This window comes from Python bivittatus, unplaced genomic scaffold, assembly GCF_059951505.1.
Source record: "Python bivittatus isolate LINGU-HERP-01145 unplaced genomic scaffold, Pbiv_v1 ctg000480_np1212, whole genome shotgun sequence".
In the NCBI taxonomy this organism is placed as follows: Eukaryota; Metazoa; Chordata; class Lepidosauria; order Squamata; family Pythonidae; genus Python; species Python bivittatus.
The window spans coordinates 64694471-64717412 of NW_028277075.1; the positions used below are offsets into that span (position 1 = coordinate 64694471).

The window sequence follows — 22942 nt, forward strand, 5'->3', positions numbered from 1 at the left end:
GATGATGCATTCTTGAGTACCTATGAATAGAAAGGTGGTTTATAAATGATGATGATGATGATAAAAAATGATTAGAAGATTAGATAATTTTCATCTAGTCAAGCATTCTTTAAAACAGTGTTCTTCAGAGCAGCATCCACTAGACATCAGCTTCCAGAATTATTTCAGCCTTGCTAATTAGAAATGCCAGATATTGTGGTTCCAACATATATGAGAGTTTTTCCAAAGTAGCCTTCCACTAATCAGGAGATAACTCAATGATCTACCAAAAATAGATACCACAAGCAGGCCATGACCTAGTTTCTGCCCACCCTGATCTGGAAAATAAGATTATCTCAATCATGTTTTGGGGAAAAAAATTCAGAGGCAAGTCACAAACTAACTCCAATTTTTAAAATATTGTAGCTCATTTTAAAAGGGTTAAAAGTGTTTTTAAAATACCTAGTGCCTACTTCACAGTTTTTGAGTACTCAAAAATAATTTTCAACAGATATTCAGAAGAAAATCTAAACCTAAGAGATATTTTGCGAGAAAAAGTAACAGAGAAAATCAACCCCTTAGAGAACTTGATTTCCTGCCAGTTTCTATTCAAGGAGGGAATCAACTACTTTAATGGATTAAAAAGGATGTTGCCAACTCTCTGGTTTCCTTTTGTACCAATGTGACTTTGATACAGTGAAAATTCCTTCCTGTGTTCTCAAAGGAGAAATCTATATTTAGTGATTTGATCATCTTTCTGTGGCCTTACACCTATAATCTCCTCAGATGACAGAACACCGCACCTAAGCAACAATCATGCAGACTGAGGAACTGGCTGCATGTGGTTGCCTGAAGCTATTATTCTGAACTGGAGAGGAAGCTTGAAGCAGTGGCAGTCCCTGTAGGTAAGGGGATGAATGTTATGCTACTCCACGCTTCCCACAGGGTGGAAGGTGTTGATGGATCACAGTTGCTAAGCTTCAACTATGTGGTGTTGGCTTTGAAGAAGTAACTGGATAATGCACCACCTCCTTTCCAGCTCTAACCGGTGGCTGGTGGCCAAGGTCTTTGGCTGCTCTGAATTCTCTGAGAAGTGACAGTTAACCCTAGTGCCAGAAATAGGCCAGCCTGTGCATTTGGAAAGAGGGTTCTTCTATGGATCTCTGTGTGATTTCAGCTAGGCTTACCTACATTATTTTTTCTTGATCCTCTTTATTCAGTGTAACTAAAGTGATTTAACAATCCCCTCTCATTTTTTCCATCATGTACAGTAGCAGATATCATATGCAAAAGGATGAGCAAATTAAAATGTGGAAGTATTATTTCAAATTATTCTTTCTGATTAAGACTGGTCATTGGTCCATCATGGACAGAAGCTGGACTATTTGGATGCCTAGTTTAAAATCCCTTTAAAAAAAACCATATAAACATCATGATCCTGGAATTTACCAAAAATAAAAATGTTTCAGAGCATGAGGTCAAATATGTTGAAAGAAAAGAAAACAGAAATTCTCTGAGTTCTAGAAGGAGGCATGAGTGAGGAAGGATTTTGTTTCTTAAGCAGATAACATATTCTTTTAATTCTGGCTCTGAAGTAACCTCTTGATGACTTGAGTGTGATGGGATTTCAGCCTCTTCTGCTCCAGATACTATGAACTGCCCTGCTTTTGCCTAGTATTACAGGCTAAGAACTTGAGATTTGATCACTTACTTTATGCTGAGTTACCAAAAGTATGTGGAATTTTCTGACCTAATCCTGTTTGTTTGCAGCCAGTACTGGAAAACAAATAATTCAATATTTAATTCAGTGAATTCCCATGTATTTAATAATTTTCCTTTTGTCCCATGAAAATCTTCCAATATGGTCGCAATTTTTAGAGGTACTCTGGAGTTACCTATGAGGCTTTCGAGGTCAGCAGATTACAGACCCCTGTAGCAGCAGATTAAATACCTCTGTGTTAAAAGGCAGCTTGATGGAAAGGGCTAATACCTAAAGATAACATGCCTCAAGGTTAAAGGGAGGACCCATGACGCAGTTGCTTTTCTCCTTCACCCCCCTTATATTTGCCCTCTTCAAAAGTTACTTCTTTTCCAAAGCGTTGCCTGACTAAGAAGACCAGATCCCTTTCTTGTCATCTTCCTTTGCTCTGACAGCGATGACACTCCTCATGGGTACATCTCCTGCTACATTTTGACTTTGTAATGTCATCAGGTGTTGACAGCAGTATGTGGCATTATGCACTTCTGCAGAAGCGAAATAAGGGAGAGATTTAGTGCCTAGCATGGCAGTGCCTTTATTTCCAAAACAGGATTCTTGTCAACCTCTTAGGGACTTTTGCCTTTTGCCTATTATAGATGAACATAATTAATTCCCTGGATTCTTTCCGCTTCCTCCAATGTTTGTGGTTCATTTGTTTGTGTCTCCAGTGTTTGACCAAACAGTATGCTTGGATAAATTTGCCTGTAGTTTTTTTTTTTTTTTTTTAATAACAACATAGAAATGGTCTTTGAATAGAGCAAGGACAATGTACCTGCATTCTTCTGAGTGTTGTCTTCGTTCATTAAAAAAAGCTTTGGTCCTTCAAAATTGGCCTGCAGTGCTGTATTATTGAGTTGGTAGTCTTCAGATTTCATATTTTGTTGCATTCGCTATCAAGAAGACCAAATCTGGATAGGTTTGATGATTCTTATTCCCCACAGTTTGTCTGTCATTTGATTCCTTAGCAGCAAAAACTGGGCGTTTGACTAAAAGAACAAAACTGGGTTGGTTTGTTGTTGTTGCCTAGAACCAGGGTATGCCAGTTGTCTGGATCACTTAGCTGACTTTCTTTATGTGCTTGTTTCTTTCTTTCTTTCCTGTCTTTTTTCCAGGAGGAATCTGACGCTGCTAAAAGAGATGCTGGCTGGCTGTGGGGCAGGGACCTGCCAGGTGATTGTCACCACTCCCATGGAGATGCTCAAAATCCAGCTGCAGGATGCAGGCCGAATTGGTACCTATTTGTCTCTCTACTCTCCTTATAGTGCTCATGTAGTAATAGAAAATGCATGGTTCCCCTAATAACGGGAGAAGGCTAAGACTGAGTTACCCCATGGTAGAGGGACTTGAGGTGAGCTACCCTAGCTTAAGATTTGACAAAGGGAAAGATACAGCTATCCCAAACCATCCATCTTAGTCTGTTTTTTTTATCCGTTCAGTTGTATCCGATTTTTGGAGACCGCCTGGACAAGTCCCTGCAATTTTCTTGGCAAGGGTTTTCAGAAGTGGTTTGCCATTGCCTCCTTCCTAGGTATGAGAGAAAGTGACTGGCCCAAGGCCACCCAGCTGGCTTGGTGCCTAGGCAGGACTAGAACTCATGGCCTCCTGGTTTCTAGCCTGATGCCTTAACCACTACACCAAACTGGCTCTTGTATCTTAGACTTAGATGAAAATTCCCACTGTGTCCTGCAAATGGTCAGTAGTCATGGAGATAACAAGAGGACTTCTACAAAACAATGAAAGGATGCCAGATTGGAAATACTGAGTTAATTTGTTACTCTTTTTTTTAATCCATTGCAGTTGATAAAAGTCTTAACAGGTTACATTCATGATGCTAATAAAACATCCATGTTACAAATATACATCCAAATAAACAATCCCAAGATTAAAATCATTAAAATAAAGATCACAGAAACAACTAACAAATAAGCAATAAATACAAGAAATGGATGATTAGATTAAGAATCAAAGGCCCTCTTAAATAGTTCCATTTTTAATAACTGAATTCAATAATAAGGTCCGGGAGTGAATTTGGAGTCTGACACATTAGTTCTATGATGACATCAGTCCATCCCCTTTGTTTATGCAGAAGTTTTTTTTTCTTTTTTTCCAGATATGGGTGATCTATCTCATTTATAGAATCCCTTCTTAATGAAATTGGATCTCTAGGTATTTAAATAGTGGAGAAGAGACAGGGGAAAGAATAGCTTTCTTGGATGGTAAATTATTAAACTGGAGAACTCATGCAAGGAGGAGGATTAGTCACTCTTGATGCTTTTATTGAAATCGATGCTTTTGTTGAAATTTTCTCTTTTCCCTCCTACAATCACCTTCCCAGGCCCTGGAGCTGTATTAGTTTTGCCCTAGGCAAGTTTTATGTCCCACTATTATATGCCCTCCCTCCCCACTTTTTTTTTTTTTTTGGTGTGTGTGTGGACTTGTCTGGACTGGTCTACTTCAAAACAAAATCCAGTACTGAATCTGTGGGCGAAGTGTGAAAAGGATGAATATGTGTGCTCTGAAATGGTATAATGCACTTCAGCTAACTACTGTATGAAACATTAATTTTAAGGATTCAGGAACGGGACAGTCATCTCATCCCCAAAGCCAACATGGGGGATGTTAGTGTGGGACATAGAGTTGAATGAAGAATGACTGCTGTTGCTGGAGCTGAGCCAGCCACACTGTTCATTTCATAAAGCTCCAGTATAGTATAGATGTTATGTCAAGCTGGACTGCTGTGAATGAGCCCTAGTTTGTATTATCTCTTTATACTTTCAATTGCCTCTTTTTTCCCATGTCTGCATTTTGCAGTTCAAATAAGCTAAACCAGATGTTGTTTAGAAAATTCTCACTGTGGCACAAAAGTACCTTGTGCTGCTGCAGAAGCTGCCTTAACTCTGTGTATTAGCTTTGGTAGGGCTTCAAGCAGCCCCCTCTATGGAAAAAACAGGAGGATTGCAAAGGGAGTAGTTAATGGGAGAAAGCAGAGGGTGTAGATCTTAAAGATAAATTAGAATGGTTGCCCCTGTTTTGTGCCCTTGGCTGATGACAGCAGATATTCAGAGGGGGGAAAGTAAAAACTTTTAGAAGCTAAAGATTGAGATTAAAGGTAATTTTCTGGTCTGGCAGGATTGTAAGTGACTGTTGACCCAATACAGTGGCCTTTTCTTGCTGGAAGTCTACCATTCTTTGTATAAACTGACTTGTTATTTTCTGTTGAGTCTGATCTAGACTCTTTTCCAAAGGGGCTGCATGGTGATTTCTCCTGAATGAGGTCTAGGAAGGCTGTACCATATTTAACATTAAAAATGAAAGAGTCAAGATGTTTGGGCTCAGCTTTAAAAAGGTGGTGGTGTGTGAGATCAGTCCACTATACGTCATGGTACTGGGGGGAACAGAAGCAGCATATCACTTGCCCAAGTCTTGTCAATTTGTTGTATTGACCATGAGAAATGATCAAAAGCACTCTTACAGTGTTAAATCCATGCTAGATATGATATTAGCCAGTCTATCATATGAGGGATAGACGTGTAGAGAGATCGCATGCTCCCCTAGTCCTTTCTTCTTTTTTTTAATACTAGAAAGCCTTATTGGCCTTATAATAGGATGCATTATATTTTGGTGTTATGAGTCACTATGCATTTATTTTATTTAGAAATAATTAAATTGCAATAGCAAGAGGCTAATTGGCATACTTTGATGAGAGAGATTAAGCAACACTCTTTCTCTTGCTGTTCCATTTATTTTGATGTCAAAGACAAGACACCTTAGTTATTATTTTTATGACAAATTATTTTACTAAAGATTACAATTTACAACAATACAAACTAAAAAAATAAAAGAATAAAAAGAAAAATAGAAGGTGCAGAAAACAAAGAAAAATAGAAAAGAAAGAAAAAATAAGAATATAATAAAGAAAAAGAAAAGAAATATATAAAGAAGTGACTTCTCCTTTCATCACAAGTATAAACAATTTTAGTAACTAATCACCTTCTCTTAAAATAGAACAAATAATCTCTTCTTCCCATATCCCATGACTTATCTATAAACACATCCATAATTCCTCATCATTTCAGTCCTGTTGTCTGCAAAAAACCATTAAGGGTTACCAGGGATAACATATTTATTTTAACCAACTTTATATTCCTTCCTTTTACTTCTAACAATCTTGATCTTTAGTCCCTATATAATCATCTCTCGAACAACAATCTGAGCTTGGTATAGCAAAAGGTAGATAGAAGGATTCCAGATTTTTGGAATATAGTTTAACAATACATTAGCATGTTTAACCCTTAATGGCCTCCAGAAACCAGGTTCATCACAGTGGTAATAGCTAACCAATAAGAAATTACAAGTGAGTATACCCCTAACATACGTGCCAAAGCAATATGTGTATGAGAATAAGCAAAATTCTGTCTTGTGCTGTTGTTCTCTTTATTTTGAGGTCAGAGAAGGATACCTTATTTAACGGTTTAACCCGCCTGTGGTGGTTTCCGCTTGTGGTGCATCCTCAGGCTGAAATGGAAGAATCTAAGTGATTTTGTCCTTTTGATTCCTCTGCAGCTGCTCAGAAGAAGTCCATGATAGCACAAGCTCAGCTCAGCCCATCCGCTGGCACTGGGGCCGCAGAGTCAGTGGTAGAGACGCGAATGACAGCAATGCAAATCACAAGAGACTTGCTTCGAAGCAAAGGCATTGCAGGACTGTATAAGGGACTTGGAGCCACGTTGCTCAGGTTGGCACTTTCTCCAGATGCAACACAACCATCTCAGTTGTATGTGGGTGGATGTGTATGTTTGTGTTTAGGTAAAAGGTCCTGGTGTATAGACCAGGTGTATGGACCAGGTGTATGGACCTGCCTTTGGCTCCATCTATATTGTTCAGATTAAATAATGTAGTGTTGCTGTCTGTCTCAGAAGTGTTGCATTTAATATTTCTCAGATATTATTAAGACTATATTAAGAATCGCTGCCGCTGCTGCTGATTTTATTAGTTATAAGCAACTTTTAAAAAAAAATTCCCTGAGACGGATCTTAGTCCCTTAGAAATTTCCTTTGCGTGTAAACTGGAAGTGAGAAAATATTACAGGAGAGAAGAAGGGGCGTGGCTGGAAAGGAGTGGATCTGGCTGAGTGCCGTTAGCTTCACTTAGGTGTTCATTCAGCTGGGAAGGCCAGAAACTTGCCAGGGAGGCTCTGTGGAGTCAGGTTTATGGAGCTAAACGCAGCTGCATTCCTAAATTGAGAAACAGAATTACATTCTCATTGCACGCACCAGATGGTTATAATGAACAAGTGTGTGGCCAGCCAGTGCTATTACGAGACAGAAAGAAACAGCTCTTCACTCATCCCGTTCATTGCTTGCCTCTCTTCTTGCAGGGATGTCCCATTTTCCATTGTTTATTTTCCACTGTTTGCCAACCTGAACAAGCTGGGGCAGAAGAGCCCTGAAGTCAAGGCTCCCTTCTATGTCTCCTTCCTGGCTGGGTGCCTGGCGGGCAGCACAGCAGCCGTAGTTGTCAATCCTTGTGATGGTAAGTACTGCTGTAACACTCAGTTGGGGTTTGGGGGGCAGGTACATCCATCAACATTGCTGGCTATGGATGCTGAGGGAAACAGTCAAACCAAAACAAAAGCTCTAGGACAAATGTTTTAAAAAATTAAAAACTATATTAAATTTTAGTCCCAAAACATCAAAGACAAATTTACAGACACTGGGAAAACCTTGTCCTTATTAGTAGATGAATATCAGAATTCTGCTATGTTAACACTGTCCAGTGTATTAACACAGCAGAATTCTGATGTTCATCTGCTAATAAGGACAAAGTTATTGGGATAATTTATTCTATTCTGCTATTTCTGAGAAAATCAAAGAACCAGCTAAGGCAACCCATGTAGAACAAAGGGTTAATTCCAGGTCATCTGAAAGCTCCACATGGCTTCCTCTGAAGCATCAGAGATTTCTCAAGGAGTTGGTTTACACATATTGAATATAATTCTCATGAATCATCCTTTTGGAGATAGTTTACTGAACATAATATAGATCAATTTTTAAGGACTTCGAGGTAATCCAGACAAGAAGCACCAACCATGAATACTAACACTACCTTTATTGTAAGGGTACAGTAACAGAATCTTGCAAGTCTGAAAGTATTTCTCCCCTCCCCTGCCTTTACTTTCCAGACAACTAGGGAGGATCCCTTCTGAGACACGTCCCACACCTCTTTTCCTTCTGTGGGCTGAGATACCTTTTACGTGATGGTTGTCTAGGCTGCGGCTCTTCCTCCTGTCTCCCAAGGTCATTCCCACAGTCCATTACACAAATTGCCCATTACCAAGGAATGTATGATGTCCAAGGAGACCCATGAGTCATGTCAAAGAATATGACTTAAGGGCTCTTCTCCCTCCCCAGAAAATGGTTGCTGAGGGCATGCACAGATACAGTGGAATGTTCTAAGAAGGATGTGGGTTGCTGCTAATGATAGAAATGGTTTAGCAAAATCAAGATTAAATGGTGATATGTTCTTGGAGGGAGAATTGTAAGGAGCTCGTAAGATCTCTTCTAGTATAGCTTTGATAGGTTGCTTACAAGTATTTGTACAACTAAAAAGCTTGCAAAAAATAACTTGACACAGATTAAGGACTGATTGTAACAAACTCTGCTATCATCTTTCTCCAGTAATCAAGACAAGACTTCAGTCTTTGCAGAGGGGAGTCAATGAGGACAGCTATTCAGGGATAATAGACTGTGCCAGGTAAATCATCTCTGTCATAAGGATGTTGTTAATGAGTAATTAACAGTATTAGCAATGGAATGATAGTGCCTTGATAATAGTTGGAATAAAACTCAATCTGCTGCTGAAAAGAGCTATGATTGCTTAAAGAAATTGTGATAATCCTAATAAATTGTAAGGGGTTGAGATACACAGCTGGGTATCATCAACATAATGACAATACCTGATCCTGAACTGACAGAGGACCTCACATACATGTTAAATAGAAGAGGCAAGAGTGTTGAACCCTGTGGCATCCCACATATGAGGAGCTTTGGGCTCTCGTCCCTGTCAACACTGACTGCAACTGCCCACAGAGAAAGGAGGAGAATCACTGCATCCTGGTACCCCCACCCCCACCCCGCTTCCCTAAAAAGGGAAGGTTGGAGACTGGACAAAAGTCCAGAACTGTTGGCTTCTTGAGAAATGATTCACCACCACTTCCTTCAAGGTAGACAGAACCGTCCCTCCCTCAAAGAAGTTGACACTACAGCACAGATCCAAGCACACATGACCTCCCGCACAACCTTCACCAGCCAGGAGGACATGGATCTAATAGGTGGTTATTAGAGCTCTGTCCACTTTCTCAGGAGTTACAGATTCAGCCTTATCCCAGCTAAACATGCAAGGCTGAGTCTCAATCACCTCAATAGGACTTGCCCAGTGGAGTCCAACTCTGAGCAAATCTGAGTGACTTTATTTGCCAGATAACTAAAACATTACTTACAGCAGCCCTGCATATTTTTGCTGCTCTCTTTGCCACAGTGTAATCCCTAATGTGGGCTCTTACACACTCTTGGTCAGGTTCACTCTTTGTCTTTCTCCAGTGATACCCTAGGTGTCTCTTCTGGTGCTTCATCTCCCAGAGCAACTAGAAGAACCAAGGAGTACTTGGTTTGGGATTGACACACAGTGAGAGTCACAGAGGAGCAATCTGATCCAAGGCCCTCATTACATGCCCATTCCAGTCTGCAACTGAGGCTGCAGTGGAACTGCTCACCAGATCCTTAAGAAAAATCTCAAGTTCCCTCTGGAACCTCTTTAAGTCCATTAGTCTCCTGTGGTGGATCACTCTAACAGGTCCTACCTCCCTGCAAGCTGAAAAGCAATCATAGAGTGATCCAACTATGGCAAAGGTCTGATGGTAATGTCCTCCATAGTACAACTGCCACGAGATAAGACTAGATTTAGTGTGTGACCCCCAGTGTGTATTGGGCCCTCAATGACTTGGGTCAAGTCCATGGTTACCATGGTGATCATGAACTCCTTACCTGCCCCAGACTCCATGTCACTCAGCAGCAAGTTAACATCCCAAAGAACAATCAGCCTTGGGGATTGAACAGCTAACCCAGCAATGGAATTCAGGCAGAAATGTTGCTGCACAGCAGGGAGGCCAGTACAACAGCAACAAACCCAACTATTCCCTAAAGTTCATCTTGAAGAGTCTCATATCTGGTTATCTCCAGAGCACAGCTTCTGAAAGCCATCAAGATCTTCTGAATTGCAACTGCTACCCGCCCCCCCGCCCCCTGCCCCCACAATTCAGGGCTGGTACCAGATTTGAAACCTAGTTGGGCATATGCCAAAGGGGGGACTCCCTTCTCTGGGCCCACACGGGTTTTGGTATGTACACCTGGTGTGTAAAGTGGTTGATTTGATTTTGGTTTAGCATATTTGGCAAATCCAGACAGTGTGGTTTGTAAGCCATGGTTTATGGATTAATACAATGTATTCAACAAACCGTTATTAAAACCAGTCATGTTTTAACATGATATATGAAGCCAGCTGTGGTATCATCTTTTTTCTTTGTGTCCTTTTCTAGGAAAATCTGGCGTAATGAGGGTCCCTTGGCCTTTTTTAAGGGGGCATATTGCAGAGCCTTGGTCATTGCCCCACTCTTTGGTATTGCACAAGTTGTCTATTTCATCGGCATTGCTGAATTCTTCCTCAACATGCTTCCAGGGCACCGGGATTAACCCCCCAGACTTCTCCCCATCCAATTGGAATTCATCATAGTATTCTTGTCATTGTGATGTCAGAGCAACGGCACAAAGGGTTTCAAACAGTAATAGTGGGAATGAATGTGGTCTCAAAACAAAGTTATTTTTCCTCACATCAATATGCCCTGAGGAGAATACCTAAATAGTCATATCTGTTTTTTAATTATCAATTTTAAAGACACTACTTAGCACAGACTGTCTGGCTGGGCTGCTGTTCCTCTTGGCTAGGGGAAAATGAGCCCCCCCCCCGAATTGCCAACAAATCAAGAAGGAGCAAAAGAATGGGGTGTGTTTCCCTGCCCCTTTTCTTGGGGTTAGGTCTCTGGGGAAAAGAAGGGGCTGGTACCCCCCAAAAAGGGAGGTCACTTCGACCCAGGCAGTTACTGAGATCAAAATAATTGTTTTTAGATAGGTCTCCTAAACATCCCTCCTCCAAATTAGTTGGACTTAATGAACTTTTGAATATTGAGAGATGGCAAAGGGAAAGCTGCATCTTAATGTTTTGATTTTATGTAAGGGCCAGCCTTCATGATGGGTTTGGATGGACAAATGTACACAGGACAACTGTGCATTCGGCCTCTAAAGCCTCATCTGTGGAAATACGGTGATATCCAGGGTTATGAATTAGCTGTGAGCCATGACAGTTGGGAGAAACCAAATTATTTGGGGATCATTTTTAAAAAATAATATGCTGGATAAAACTCAAGCCTGGTAATATAAATACTCCTCTATTTCAGCCTGAGTTGCTGCTGTCCATGCTACTTTTCACCCCATCCTGGGTTTCACACGTCTGTCTCTTTCAAGATGTGTATAGAATGTGTGTATTGCTCCCTTATTTATGACTGGGATCACAGATAATGCCAAAGGCAACTGAACTCTCTTGTGGCTGGTCAGTGCTACAAAAGAGAAGATGGAACAGAGAAGCAGAGCTTGGTGGGAAAAATCGTGCATATTTCTTGAAGTTTAGGTGCACCAAAGTCAACGAAGTTAATCTATTTTATAGCAAGCTGGTTACCAGTTTTTCCCTTGAACAACAAATTGTATTTTCCAGACGCCAGTTTTAATTGTAAAGGGGAAGTTTGCATGTCTGTTACTTCCATAGAGTCATCCATGCATATATGTTCTCATTTCAAGCTGGTTTTCCTTTGTTTTTCCCCTACATTTCTGTTTCAGTGGAAAAAAACATTCTATTATTGCCTGTTGGGGTTTTTCCCCCCCCTTTTTTTTTCTTGGCTTTGGTTAGTTCAGTCAGCTGCTTCTCAGTGCTCTTTGAATATCCAACACTAGAGGGCAATTTTTTAAAAAGAAAATATTTCTCTTTAAAAATTGCAACACTTTTATTCTTGGGGACAGAAGGTCTAATTTTTGGCATGTAAGAGGGTTTTTGCTTGCATTTTGGACTTCTTTTTCTTGTCTCTGTAGATTGTTTTAGTTGTTATTATCTTTATCCCATTCCATAAAAAGGAATTTTATACAGAGATGTCTTCTTTATTCGGAAATGTTCTTGGATTCCAGATTTAAATGTTAACAATGTTCACATTCCATATTGGATCCTTTGAACAATAAGGATTTTTTTTTAATGTGGCATTTATTTTTCTACTTGCTCTTTCAAATTCAATGTTAAAATCATATCTGTTTTGGAAAGTCAGTTGTAGGGTTGCAGATGGTCCAAATAACTGTAGAGCTGCTAAGACTAGTTTAGAATAGGACCTATATTAAATAATTTGTTTCATTACACACAGATTTTTCTTTACTTTATATCATAAGCATTTAATCATGGTTTAAAACTTGTTTTGCAATATTTGTCTCACCCAGCTAATCAGATGCCACTTCAAAGAAGGAATGCCTTAAGGATTCAATGTTAAACCACCAGATATAATGGCACATAATATTTGAGCTCATTGCAACAATATATTTTGATATTTCTGAAACAGATATCAAGCAATGTTTTGCTGTTTTAGGAAGCACAAGCATTAGGATTAGTTGATGCACTTTAATAAGCAAAGATTAGATGAGACCTTGTTTTAATCAACCCTTGGTTAAATGAAAACTTTAAAAAATGCTTGTCAATTTAAAAACATATCAAATGTTTAATGTCATCTGGAATAGTGACTACAAGATTAATGGTCTGAAGTTCTATTTTAATTACAGGTGAACCTTTGCCTGGGTGAGAGCCTGGATAAAGAAAATTACCTGTGCCTCATCTATGCCCAGATTAATAAAGTTGTCACTAGATTGCAGCTGCATGCTTTATCAGGCAAATTTCCTGCTGAGTTGTGAGTCAGCACTACTGCTGGAAAAGGGAGAAAAAGCACTACTTTTTTTGAGACAAGCAAAACTTTCCTGTGCCCCAGATGTAATAAAATGTCATTATTTTGCAGGCCTTCCTATTATCTAGCAATGTAATGATTAATGCTAATATTCTTGTATCTATTTTTAAGGCATGCTTATGCTGCAGAGACAATCTAATTGGAGTTTAATTAATGTTTTTGATGTTAGTGTCTGAATGCTTGTCAGAGGGCCTTGTGTCTCCATGGGGCCTTAGTTAGCTGGGTTCTTTTCTTGCAGGGAAATTGTGAATCACTGCAGTATAGACAGCCTCTCTCTTGGAGCTTCCTAGGTTTCCTGATTCCCGAAGGATTACTCCAAAGTGCTCACATTAAAAAACCCCTCACAATGTGACTTCAAGCATATTTTAAGTTGTGGAAGTTTTCAGTCTTGTTTTAGCAGATTAGCGTTTTTCTCCTTAAAGTCCAAGGGCTTTGACAGACTCCTTGAGGTCTCAAGGGCCTATGGTGACTTTTCCACATTCCATGTAACACAGTTGTTGTTAGGATAATCTTGATAGAGCAAAAAGACTGAACTGACAATGAATTGCTTGGATGCTTTTTAAATATGTGATCCAATGTGCTACCTAGCCTGTGATGACCAACACTGGCTAAAGTTTTCAACAAGAGTAGGATGGTATCCATAGCTGAACTGCTTCTTATTTTTATATAATGAGCTTCCCATTGCTTCTTCTTATCAATGTATATTTAAATCTTGGCATGAAAGCACAGAAACTGTTTTGCAAGTAAAAGCTCTCTTAATTGCATGTTTGGAAGAAAATATGCTGGAGGTGAGCATCTAGAAATGGTCACTTGGCACAGTAGGGCTGGAGGCTGCCTTAGAAGAAAACCATGTAGGCCCTGCCTATAGCAATATCCACCTGGAGTTTGGGGTGGTGGTGGTGATAATTAGGAAGGGAGGTTGAGAACTGATGTTTATCAAACTCAGGTGGAATGGAAGTTAATGGTTGTTGGTTTTTTAATAGATTAATGTGGATGTGATTTTGAACTCCTTTCCTTTCACTTTGGACATAGTATGGAAGAGAACACATACACCATAAAATGCATATATCCATCCTGCTCTGCTTGATCTTGTTATCTAATACATGATATCACATTTTTATAGTGCTCCCCACCAGTGTAAGCATCAATATAAAGCTCAGTCCTAGGTCTAATCATGCACTGGTTGGTTGGTGTCATTTTTTAAATTGTCTCTTTGACCATATTTTTGTGTTATTAGGGTACACGTATGTTAGGAGCTAACATGTTTTAGCCATTGCATACTAACTGAGAAGCAAAAACTTTTGAGGACTCCATTTCATTTAGTAAATATGGATTAAATATTCCCATTTGTGTATTATCTCAGGTCTTGTACTCAAGAGTCCAGAAAGGGCTCAGGTTGACCAAATATTAGTACCATGACTGAACACAACAATAACAAATGGGGGCTCCTTGCTGATCCCTTCTCCAGTTCTAAAAATATAATGTTGTTTAATTAAAATGGGTATTCTGGATTAATTGTGAGAATTTAAAAAGTAGATGGAGGGGATCCATAAGAGATCTGAAGGCTCCAATAACCCCTCCAGAAAAAATGTTTGTGCCCTTTTATTACCCTCCCCTCCTTCAGAGCTCTTCTCTGAATGCAATCTGACATTAACTGCCATTATTAACAAATCTCAACTTAAACCTGGCTCTGTGGGGGAATATATTGGGTGACATTAACAGGGAATGGATATCACAGGATGACTTTTGTGTCCTTCTTTTGAGATAAAACCTCATTTCATGAACATTACCACCCAGATACTCATTTAAGGGGATTCATTTTGGTTAGTGCTTCAAAATATTTTAAAATAGAATCAAAGAGATAGAGTCTCCTGTAAATGATTATATAAGCTAAACTGAATTTACAATCTTTACCCTGCGAGCTTCTGCTGAAACCTTTTGCATTAGTGAAGTCTAATGCTGAAGCTAACAAAATACCAGAGTTCAATTCTACTCTTTCCATCTATCAACTATTATTTTTTTACCTTAACATATCATTAAAACAACATTTAAATACAAATAAAACCATCTAATGAACAAAGCAATCTAATAAATACAAATACCCATTTGTGTCAGGTTAGCCTCTCACATGCACTTTGCCCTCTGAAATTCTAAAAGCAACTAGATTCTGTGAAAATTACACGATTGTAATTAATGATTACAGTATAACATCTCTGGAACTTGGGAAAAGTAAAGCATTAGCAAATTCATCTAATTGGGCATGATTCTGGCGGTTTTTATGAATCAATGGTCTTTTATTGAGTAACACTAACAGAAGAAAATGTCTCATGTGGACAGTTTGTGTACTTTGAAATAATTCTTGGTTATGGTTGCTTGGTTATCTAAAGAGCTATTTTTCATAGAATCTAGGAGTCCTATCTGAAAAGTTATTTTCATTAGACTTATCAGTAGAGCATACCTCTAACTCTTAACCAAATCTAGCTTCTTTTGACAGAAATTATCACAATCAAGGTCCAAGATATTTATTATACAATCCTGTAAATTCATGTAGAATTACTTCTGAATTTAAAGGGACAGATAAAATCTCCCATACTTCAAATATATGTTTATTAAAAAATACGTTGTGCTGATTGCCCTTTCTTAAAACTCAGGCCTTGCTTTAACATGATTTTTCTTTATTTTAGGAAATAATTGAATCTGGTTTTAGTAGCTCCTATATGTAACATTATGTCAAAATTCTTGTCGGTGAAGGTCAGATTTTAGACTTTTTGTTTTAACAGTATAATCTTTAAAGCTAGTGGATGCATTGTAGCCAAGTAGAAACTTTTTCACGTGCAGCTTTGTCTTCCTACCATATTAGATGGGAAGGAGCTCTATTATTCTTACATCCTCCTTTGCAAGGGCTTGTGGTTCTGCAGCCCAGCAGAGTGTATTGTTCCAGGACAGCCTGCGCCCACAGGGTGGGATATAATTTCTAAGTGCTGGAGAAACTGGTGAGCAGATGGAGGGTGGAGTCCTGCTTTGTAGCTAAAAAGCCTATAGATATAGCAAACCTCTGCAGAGATGCTAATATCTACTCTAGGACATAGGTGCACAACAGCTTTGACCTTCAAAGGGCATGCCATGGGGCAGAATAAATATTGGGGGTCTGTAATAAAGGAAAAAGAACCTAGTAAAATAAAGAATGAGAAAGGCCAAGAGAATCAGTGGACAAAGAGTTTCATCTCAGTTTCTCTGTTCCAAAATTAATATATAATGGAATACATTTGTTCTGGGTTGACTTGAAAGACTTTCTAAGTGTTCAGTGGAAAAAAACAAGTCTTTTACTGTAAAATCAGTACAGTTCATTGATTACTCTTACCTTCAGACTCTCCGTTGAATTTATAAATTAGATTCTGGGTAGACTTGATAGTTTCCCCATCAAAATTTCTTCTGTAGAATCAGATGTAATGTTAATTAGGAAATGCAGACTTCCCCGATCAAATTCTGTGCTGTGTGCCATCTCTCTCTGTTCCTCCATTAAATGGATTTTATCAATTATTTCTCAATTATGGTCCCTTTGAATCTGGGGGTCTGTGTGCATTGAAAGGTACCTGGCGTTCAGGCTTCGATACCCAGAAAAAAGTGAATGGGAAGAAGGAGTACCACACTTAGGTATACTCAGAGGATAACAAAATCTCTGGGATCTACATCAGTGAAGGAAGGATTTGCTAATGAAACCTTGCAAGATTTCAGGCAGTTGAACACAATATCTCATGCAAGATACTGGCATTGTCATGTGAGATCTTGGATATGATATCATTGAACTTTGCAGATTTTTACCATTATTGTATTACAGTTGTTTACGTGCCAGTGCCTTTGTATGAAATAGTGCCTAGAAAAGTTTCCAGTTGATATGCTTCAGGAAGCAGCTTAACATTTTGATGACATGGCTGCTGATGGGACGGGTTAATTTGAATGTTGTTTTTCCAACATAACTCATTGAAATCCTTGAGATTTCAGTAGTCAATATTTGTTATCAAGCTTACCCTGTTGAAAAGGAAAAAATTCCAGTTGCTACTTGTATTTGACTTACAAAGTGGATGCTAATCTTTAAGGTGCTATAAGATTCCTTGTTACCTTTACTTCTTCAAAACTTTCTAAGACAGTGCATTATACTAGTACTCAGTAAGTCATTTGCTGCTATGAAATGGATTTTAATACTTGATATATATATATATATATATTACAGTTCTGATTGTTGTATAAAAACAAAAAATAGCTAATTAAGCTATTAAGAATCCTGTTATGTTACTGTGAGCTAGCTTACAGTATATTCTTATGACATGAAAAGGAAGCAATTACATAGTTATATTTTTAATTTGTATAATAAACTTGCAATTTTCTAGAGACATTTATGGGATTGGTTTTGGGAGACTAAAATTAAAAATTCCCATTTTTCTGGTGAAACCTGCCATGTAAGAGTGGGAATTAATATTTTATAGCTTGGTATCATGTAACTGTAACTTTAGAAGGAAGTCTAAGGAACCCAGCTGCTTGAACCACTGAGAGTTTGGCCAAAATGACAAATGGTGCATGCATTTACAAATTTAAAAAATAGTTATGTTTCAGCCACATTTTTCTATTGTTGCAAACCTTTTGCCCAGTGAATGTGCTTTGACTATGAAATTAAGGTGTACTTGAAGTCAATCTGAAAATTTAGATGACATGTGAAATATGGGAATTGTATTTCATTATTAAAGGAAGGAAACTTGTTTTTGTTAGAAGAAAAGGTGACCATGAAAATCAGCTGACTTTTAATTTTTAAATATGGATTTTCAGTTCCATCTGACCTGTCACAGTCCATACAGACAACTAAAGAGTACCACATTTGTCTTTTGTTCAGCCTCCTGCCTCTCCCCCCCCCCCCCCCCGGTCCCCAGTACTGGTGCCTGAGTGGAATGCAAGCATTTGTTGCTTTCTTGCTGTCTTGTCCTTCCTTGTGTCCCTGAACAGAATTCAACTGCCATTGCTCAACAATCTTCCAAGTGTCTATATGTAATTTATTTGCTGCTTCTCTGGCCTTGGATTTTTTTTTCTTGAAAAAAATATAATAGTGTTGGTTTTTTCTTTGATGCTCTGTCTTTTGATGCACCTGTTCGGAAGTTGCTCATGCCATGGATAAGTTTCCAGCCTATTCCATATAAGACACTTGTTTGAAAAGCAGGGCGATTATGAGATACAATATGGTTTTTTAAAACTGGAAGAAAATCATATAAGCTGGTAGTCTCTGCATGTAATAGACTACAGCTGTTATCTATAGCCATCATGGGCATTGTAAAGGATATTTGCTTGTACCAATGAGTATTGTTTTTTTCCTTTAGGATCTTGCATGATATTTTAAAAAACACACATCCATTAAAAGCTTTAAAATGGTAAGAGGCAAAGACTTAGGTCTAAGTCCATTTTGGAAGGCATGTCATCTAGCTTTGCTATAAGAAATGTTAGATGTCATAATTTTAGGCCAAATATAAGGACAAATGCCCACCATCTGTCCAAGTGATAATCCATAGCTTTTCCACAAATATTCCAGTGATCTCCTTAATCCTGTTCTCCCCCTTCTTCTGCTTCCCTCAGCTTTGCCAAGAACAGTTTTTTCCTCCAGTTCACCATACACTTGAATCACATGCCCAGCTTATCAAGTTTCTGCTTGTTGATCACTGTCTCAAGAGAACAGTTTTTATTTTCTTTAGAAGGATTGGTTCTTCTTGCTGTCCAAGGTTCTCTCAGTAATAGTCTCCAAACCCATAATTTGAAGGTCTCTATTTTCTTTCTTTTACTCTCAGTGCCCAGCTTTAACAGACATATATTATCACTGGAAAAAACACTGCTACTCTGAATTTTAATGGCATTAAAGTGTCCTTATCCTTCAAGAACTTGTTTAAATTTGTGATTGTGTTCTCCCTACAATTAATGTCTTTTTTACTTCTCTGACACACAGTCCGTCTTTATATATTCTTGAACATAAGACAAAACTATCTCCCACTTTCATTCTTCCCATCAACTATAAGTTCTCAATATGCAGAATGGCGTTACCTTTATCATAATATTTAACAGTAACCCTGATTGTTTACTTTCCATTTTTAATTTCATAATGAGCCCTTCTGTGTCTTCTTCACTTTCAGCACAACATGGTGTTGTCTGCCTATTTTAAATAGTTAAAAGAGTTTTGATCTCTAATTTTGATTCCAGCTGTCATCTCTTCCAAGCCTGCTACTTTTATTATTCATTAAACAAGTTAAACAAATATGGAGACAATACACATCTTTGTCTCAATCCCTTCCCTATTCAGACTCACAGTGTTTTTCCAAACTGAGTTTTCACACTAATGAGAAATATACAGGCAGTTAATTTCTTTAACTGATGCATAGGAGGTTGACTTCCAACTGTATGGATATTTATTGGCTGTATGATCGTGGGGGTGGGGGTGGGGGTGGGTGAGGAAAAAAACCTGAGAGATGGACCAATACTTGGAACACATACAGTTATTGAACTGAAGTGATCCTTACCTGGGCAGAAAGGAGATCTGTGCTCTGGGGCTTTGTGGACAATATTTACTTCCAAATCTGCCATACAGCAAAACAATACACTTGGTATCCAGAAAAATGACAAAAATGTAGAGAATACATTTAATTAGCAAACTTGTACCTGGTGCAAGCTTCTCTCAATAATAGAAATTCCTGTCCTATTAATTCCAAAACTAGCTAGACTGTAGAATCTTCTTTGGTAGAAACTTCCACAAAGTAGAGGACAGAAAATGTTTCAACAATATAAAGAGCTACAAGTTACCCAAAGAACATGCAGCATAGTAACTACTAAAGCAAACAAAACCTTTTCCAATCTCATAACAATGAGTTGGATTCAACGTGACAACTTTTGGTCCTCCCCCAATTCTGTTGTTTAAATACTACGTTGCTAACCGTGTGTGTGTGTGTGTGTGTGTGTGTGTGTGAGAGAGAGAGAGAGAGAGAGAGAGAGAGAGAGAGAGAAAAGGGGGTCAGTTTTGCATGCTGTTTTGCCTGCCTTGGAGGATAGCTGTAAGTTTTTGAATGCAGGGATGTATTGTAACTGAGTTACAGCTTTACTGAGAGATAACAAGCCCATATAAAGATCTCCAAGGTTGTAGTACTGTTAATTTCTGATCAGCTCTTTTTTGTAAGCTTTTTTTCTTTTGTCTTCACAATGTCAGAGTTGTTTCTCTGTCTAGAGATGAAATCAAATGTCAATAATTAATAGGCAACAGCACACTTCTGCAGGCTTGTTTGAGACACTTTCATAGAATTTTTTCTGGATTGTGAGGTGTGTTTTGCAAGGGCATGTGGGAAGCAGTTGTACCCACAGGCTTGCTCAGCTTCACTCTCACAAAAAAAATGTGATGGCTGATCATTATTGGAAGGATAAATAGCTCACTTATCTTTCTTGCTGCTCTTTCTAATCTTCAGGGTAGCCTAAGTGCCTTAAAAAATCTTCACCCACACCATGATTAGTTGTTGCTTAATTGTTTTGAAAGGAATATCCATTGTAAAGTCAGGGAGAGCGTTTGGAGCATGACTGCTGGAATTCCTTCCAGCCCTCAACAAGAGCTCCACCCTTGGTCACATGATGAGGGAGGGGCTTAGCATGGAGGAGTTGGCAGCTGCCCGGCAGCCTCTCCCATAGGGATGCATGGGGGGAGTTACTCCGCTCTGTTTTTCTCTGCAGCCCCTGCTTAGGTCAGGCCCATTTTCACACTCCATCTTTCTTTTGCTGGCTTATTTGCCTACACCAACTTGGGTCCCATCAGTTCTGTTTTTGGAGACAAAGTCCCAAGATCCTTTATATAATTTCTAACAGTCTGCTGAGTTGGAAAGTATAAAAAGCAACAATTGGGAAAGTGGCTTTGTAGTATCACAAGCACAAACTATGATCAATGCTGTGTGTGCCTCACTACTACTACTATTTAATCCTGGAAAATAGATTTGATGTCGGTATCCAACAGTGGGTTTAGGGGTCTCTGGCACCTGAGCCTTTTCGTTAGGGTATATCTGGACAAACTTTTTAAAAGGTTCTGAGAGAGCAGCGAACCCTTGTGTGTTCTGTTTTTTAACCTCTTTTTGTTGATCTGAACTGGAAAGAGAATTCTGGCTCATACTTATAAAAGAATAAAGCTGTGAGAGAGCTTCAAAATACATAATACAGAGTCTTGGCAGATGAATTGATCCGACCAATATTTTCAACATAAATTGGTCTGTTCTATCACCTGAAGTTGTTACAATGGTTTGTGGAATGTAGAATCTGCTTTCTGTGTTCCAGAAAACACCTTGAGGTATGCACAAAGGCCAACATCTATGCACCAGACAGTTCTGTGAACCAAAACAATGTTTCTTGCTCTCATTTGAAGCTAGGTTATTCCAATAAATTGAGCAAATACCGAGAGCAAGTGTGAGAGAGGGCAGATGCCCCTTCTTAAATCATGGTAAAAATGCTCATTTTGAGCCTGCCTTTGTGGAAACTGTTGGACCCCAGGCATCCATGTTGTGTTAAGCATGTATGCAGTGAACACTTTAACATGAGTTCTTAGTGTGAGGTCTTTTTTGGCATGCAGAGTTCAGCTTTTTGTATGGGGCTGTATTTTTGTGTAAGAATGTGCACTGCTGGATGTTCCAGATGGGAATGTTCTGACATTGTTCTTACACCATTTGCTTTTGTGGAGTGGTGGTCGTGGGGGTAATTCTTTTATTTTTAGAACCTGCAGATTTATCACCGACTCTTCTTGTTGCATTAGTGAGTTTGGACCCTATGTTATTCTGAAGAGAAGCAGCAGCACAGGTTCTCCTCTTTTTTGCCTAAACCACAGATGCTTCCTCACCCACTTTGGCTTTTCTGTTTCTTTGGCTGTGTTATTCAGCCCCCACAACTGTTTCTTTAGTGGTGCAGTTTAGTGTGTGTGTGTGATTTAGTGTCCAGTGCAACACTGGAGGGAAGTAGATTAACATGGTAAAATGGTTTTGGACAAACTCCCTCATTCTTAATCTAAGTTAGGAATGTACTTGTGACATCCTCTTTCTTCATCTGTTAGAGATGACTTTCTTTGAGAGCTCAAGGTCAGGTAGGCCTTCTACTTCAAAATTTCTTAGGCTGACTTTTTGGGGTTTAAGGCCTTCGTCAGTTTCAACAAAAAACAGGAAGGACCAATCAACTCTTCTGTAATGTACTGTTTTAGTAGTGGTAATTTCTGTTAATAGTATGTCAATTGACAACTTTATGTCATCTTATGTTCACTATTTATTTGCTGATATTAAAAGTTCTTGTTATTCCTTATGTTAAACACTCATTTGTTTGGTTAAATAACATTTCATGATTCAGTTCACAACATTGGCCTCTGTGTGTGTGTGTGTGTTCATGCACACACACAATTTTGTTTTGAGATGTTCCTGAATGAAGTTTCAGATTACATTTTTAGTATATCCTGTTGCTGAATAGGAATCCTAAACTACTTGTACTGTGGTTTTTTTAAAGTGCTGCTTAAAAGGAGAGTGAATTTTTTCTCCTGGAGAGTTTTGAAAATTACTTTTGTGTATTGTCATGTAAAATAAATATCTAAGTAGAATTAAAACCTGATTCTCCAGTGCTACATGATCTTTTTGTGTTTTTTTTACTTCTATTTGTGATCCTCATACTAATTACCTAAATTAAAAATGTATTTATTCTTCAGGCTGGAAAATCAAAGATAACAAGTTGGACTAAGTCACCCTCATATTAATAGGAACATAGGCTTTATTGAATTAAATCAGTGACTATTGACCTATAGCGACTCCCCACATTCAGTAGTGTGTTCAGAAGATATGTCCTAGCTGAAATTTCATTCAAGAAGTCCCCAAAAGGTAAGTTTGATTCCCCCCCAAAATACACTGTTTGGATACCGTATAAAGGACAGATGTAATACTGTAAGAGCAGTACAATATGCAACCTATGCAACCATGAATTTCTCAGGATCTGTGGTTTGAATATGTGGCTGATAAAAGTGAACACGTGCCTTCTTTAGTAACTCAATTATATTAAAGCTTTCTTGCTAGTCTTATTAA

General features: G+C 38.6%; 1 protein-coding gene across 4 annotated transcripts in view; it reads left to right on the forward strand.

Annotated features, from left to right (window-relative positions):
- SLC25A22 (solute carrier family 25 member 22) overlaps positions 1-22483 on the forward strand; it is a 73971-nt gene extending 51488 nt beyond the window's left edge. For 3 of the 4 annotated variants that reach the window (XM_025169801.2, XM_025169802.2, XM_007433172.4), the window contains 5 exons: positions 2851-2969; positions 6302-6473; positions 7116-7270; positions 8416-8491; positions 10332-22483. In XM_025169801.2, coding sequence (XP_025025569.1) covers positions 2851-2969; positions 6302-6473; positions 7116-7270; positions 8416-8491; positions 10332-10485 — 676 coding nt within the window. In that variant the 3' untranslated portion in view covers positions 10486-22483. Of the gene's footprint in view, positions 1-2850; positions 2970-6301; positions 6474-7115; positions 7271-8415; positions 10302-10331 lie in introns of those variants that run through there. The other variant, XM_088146092.1, reaches the window with a different exon arrangement.
- Positions 22484-22942: the final 459 nt, after the last annotated feature.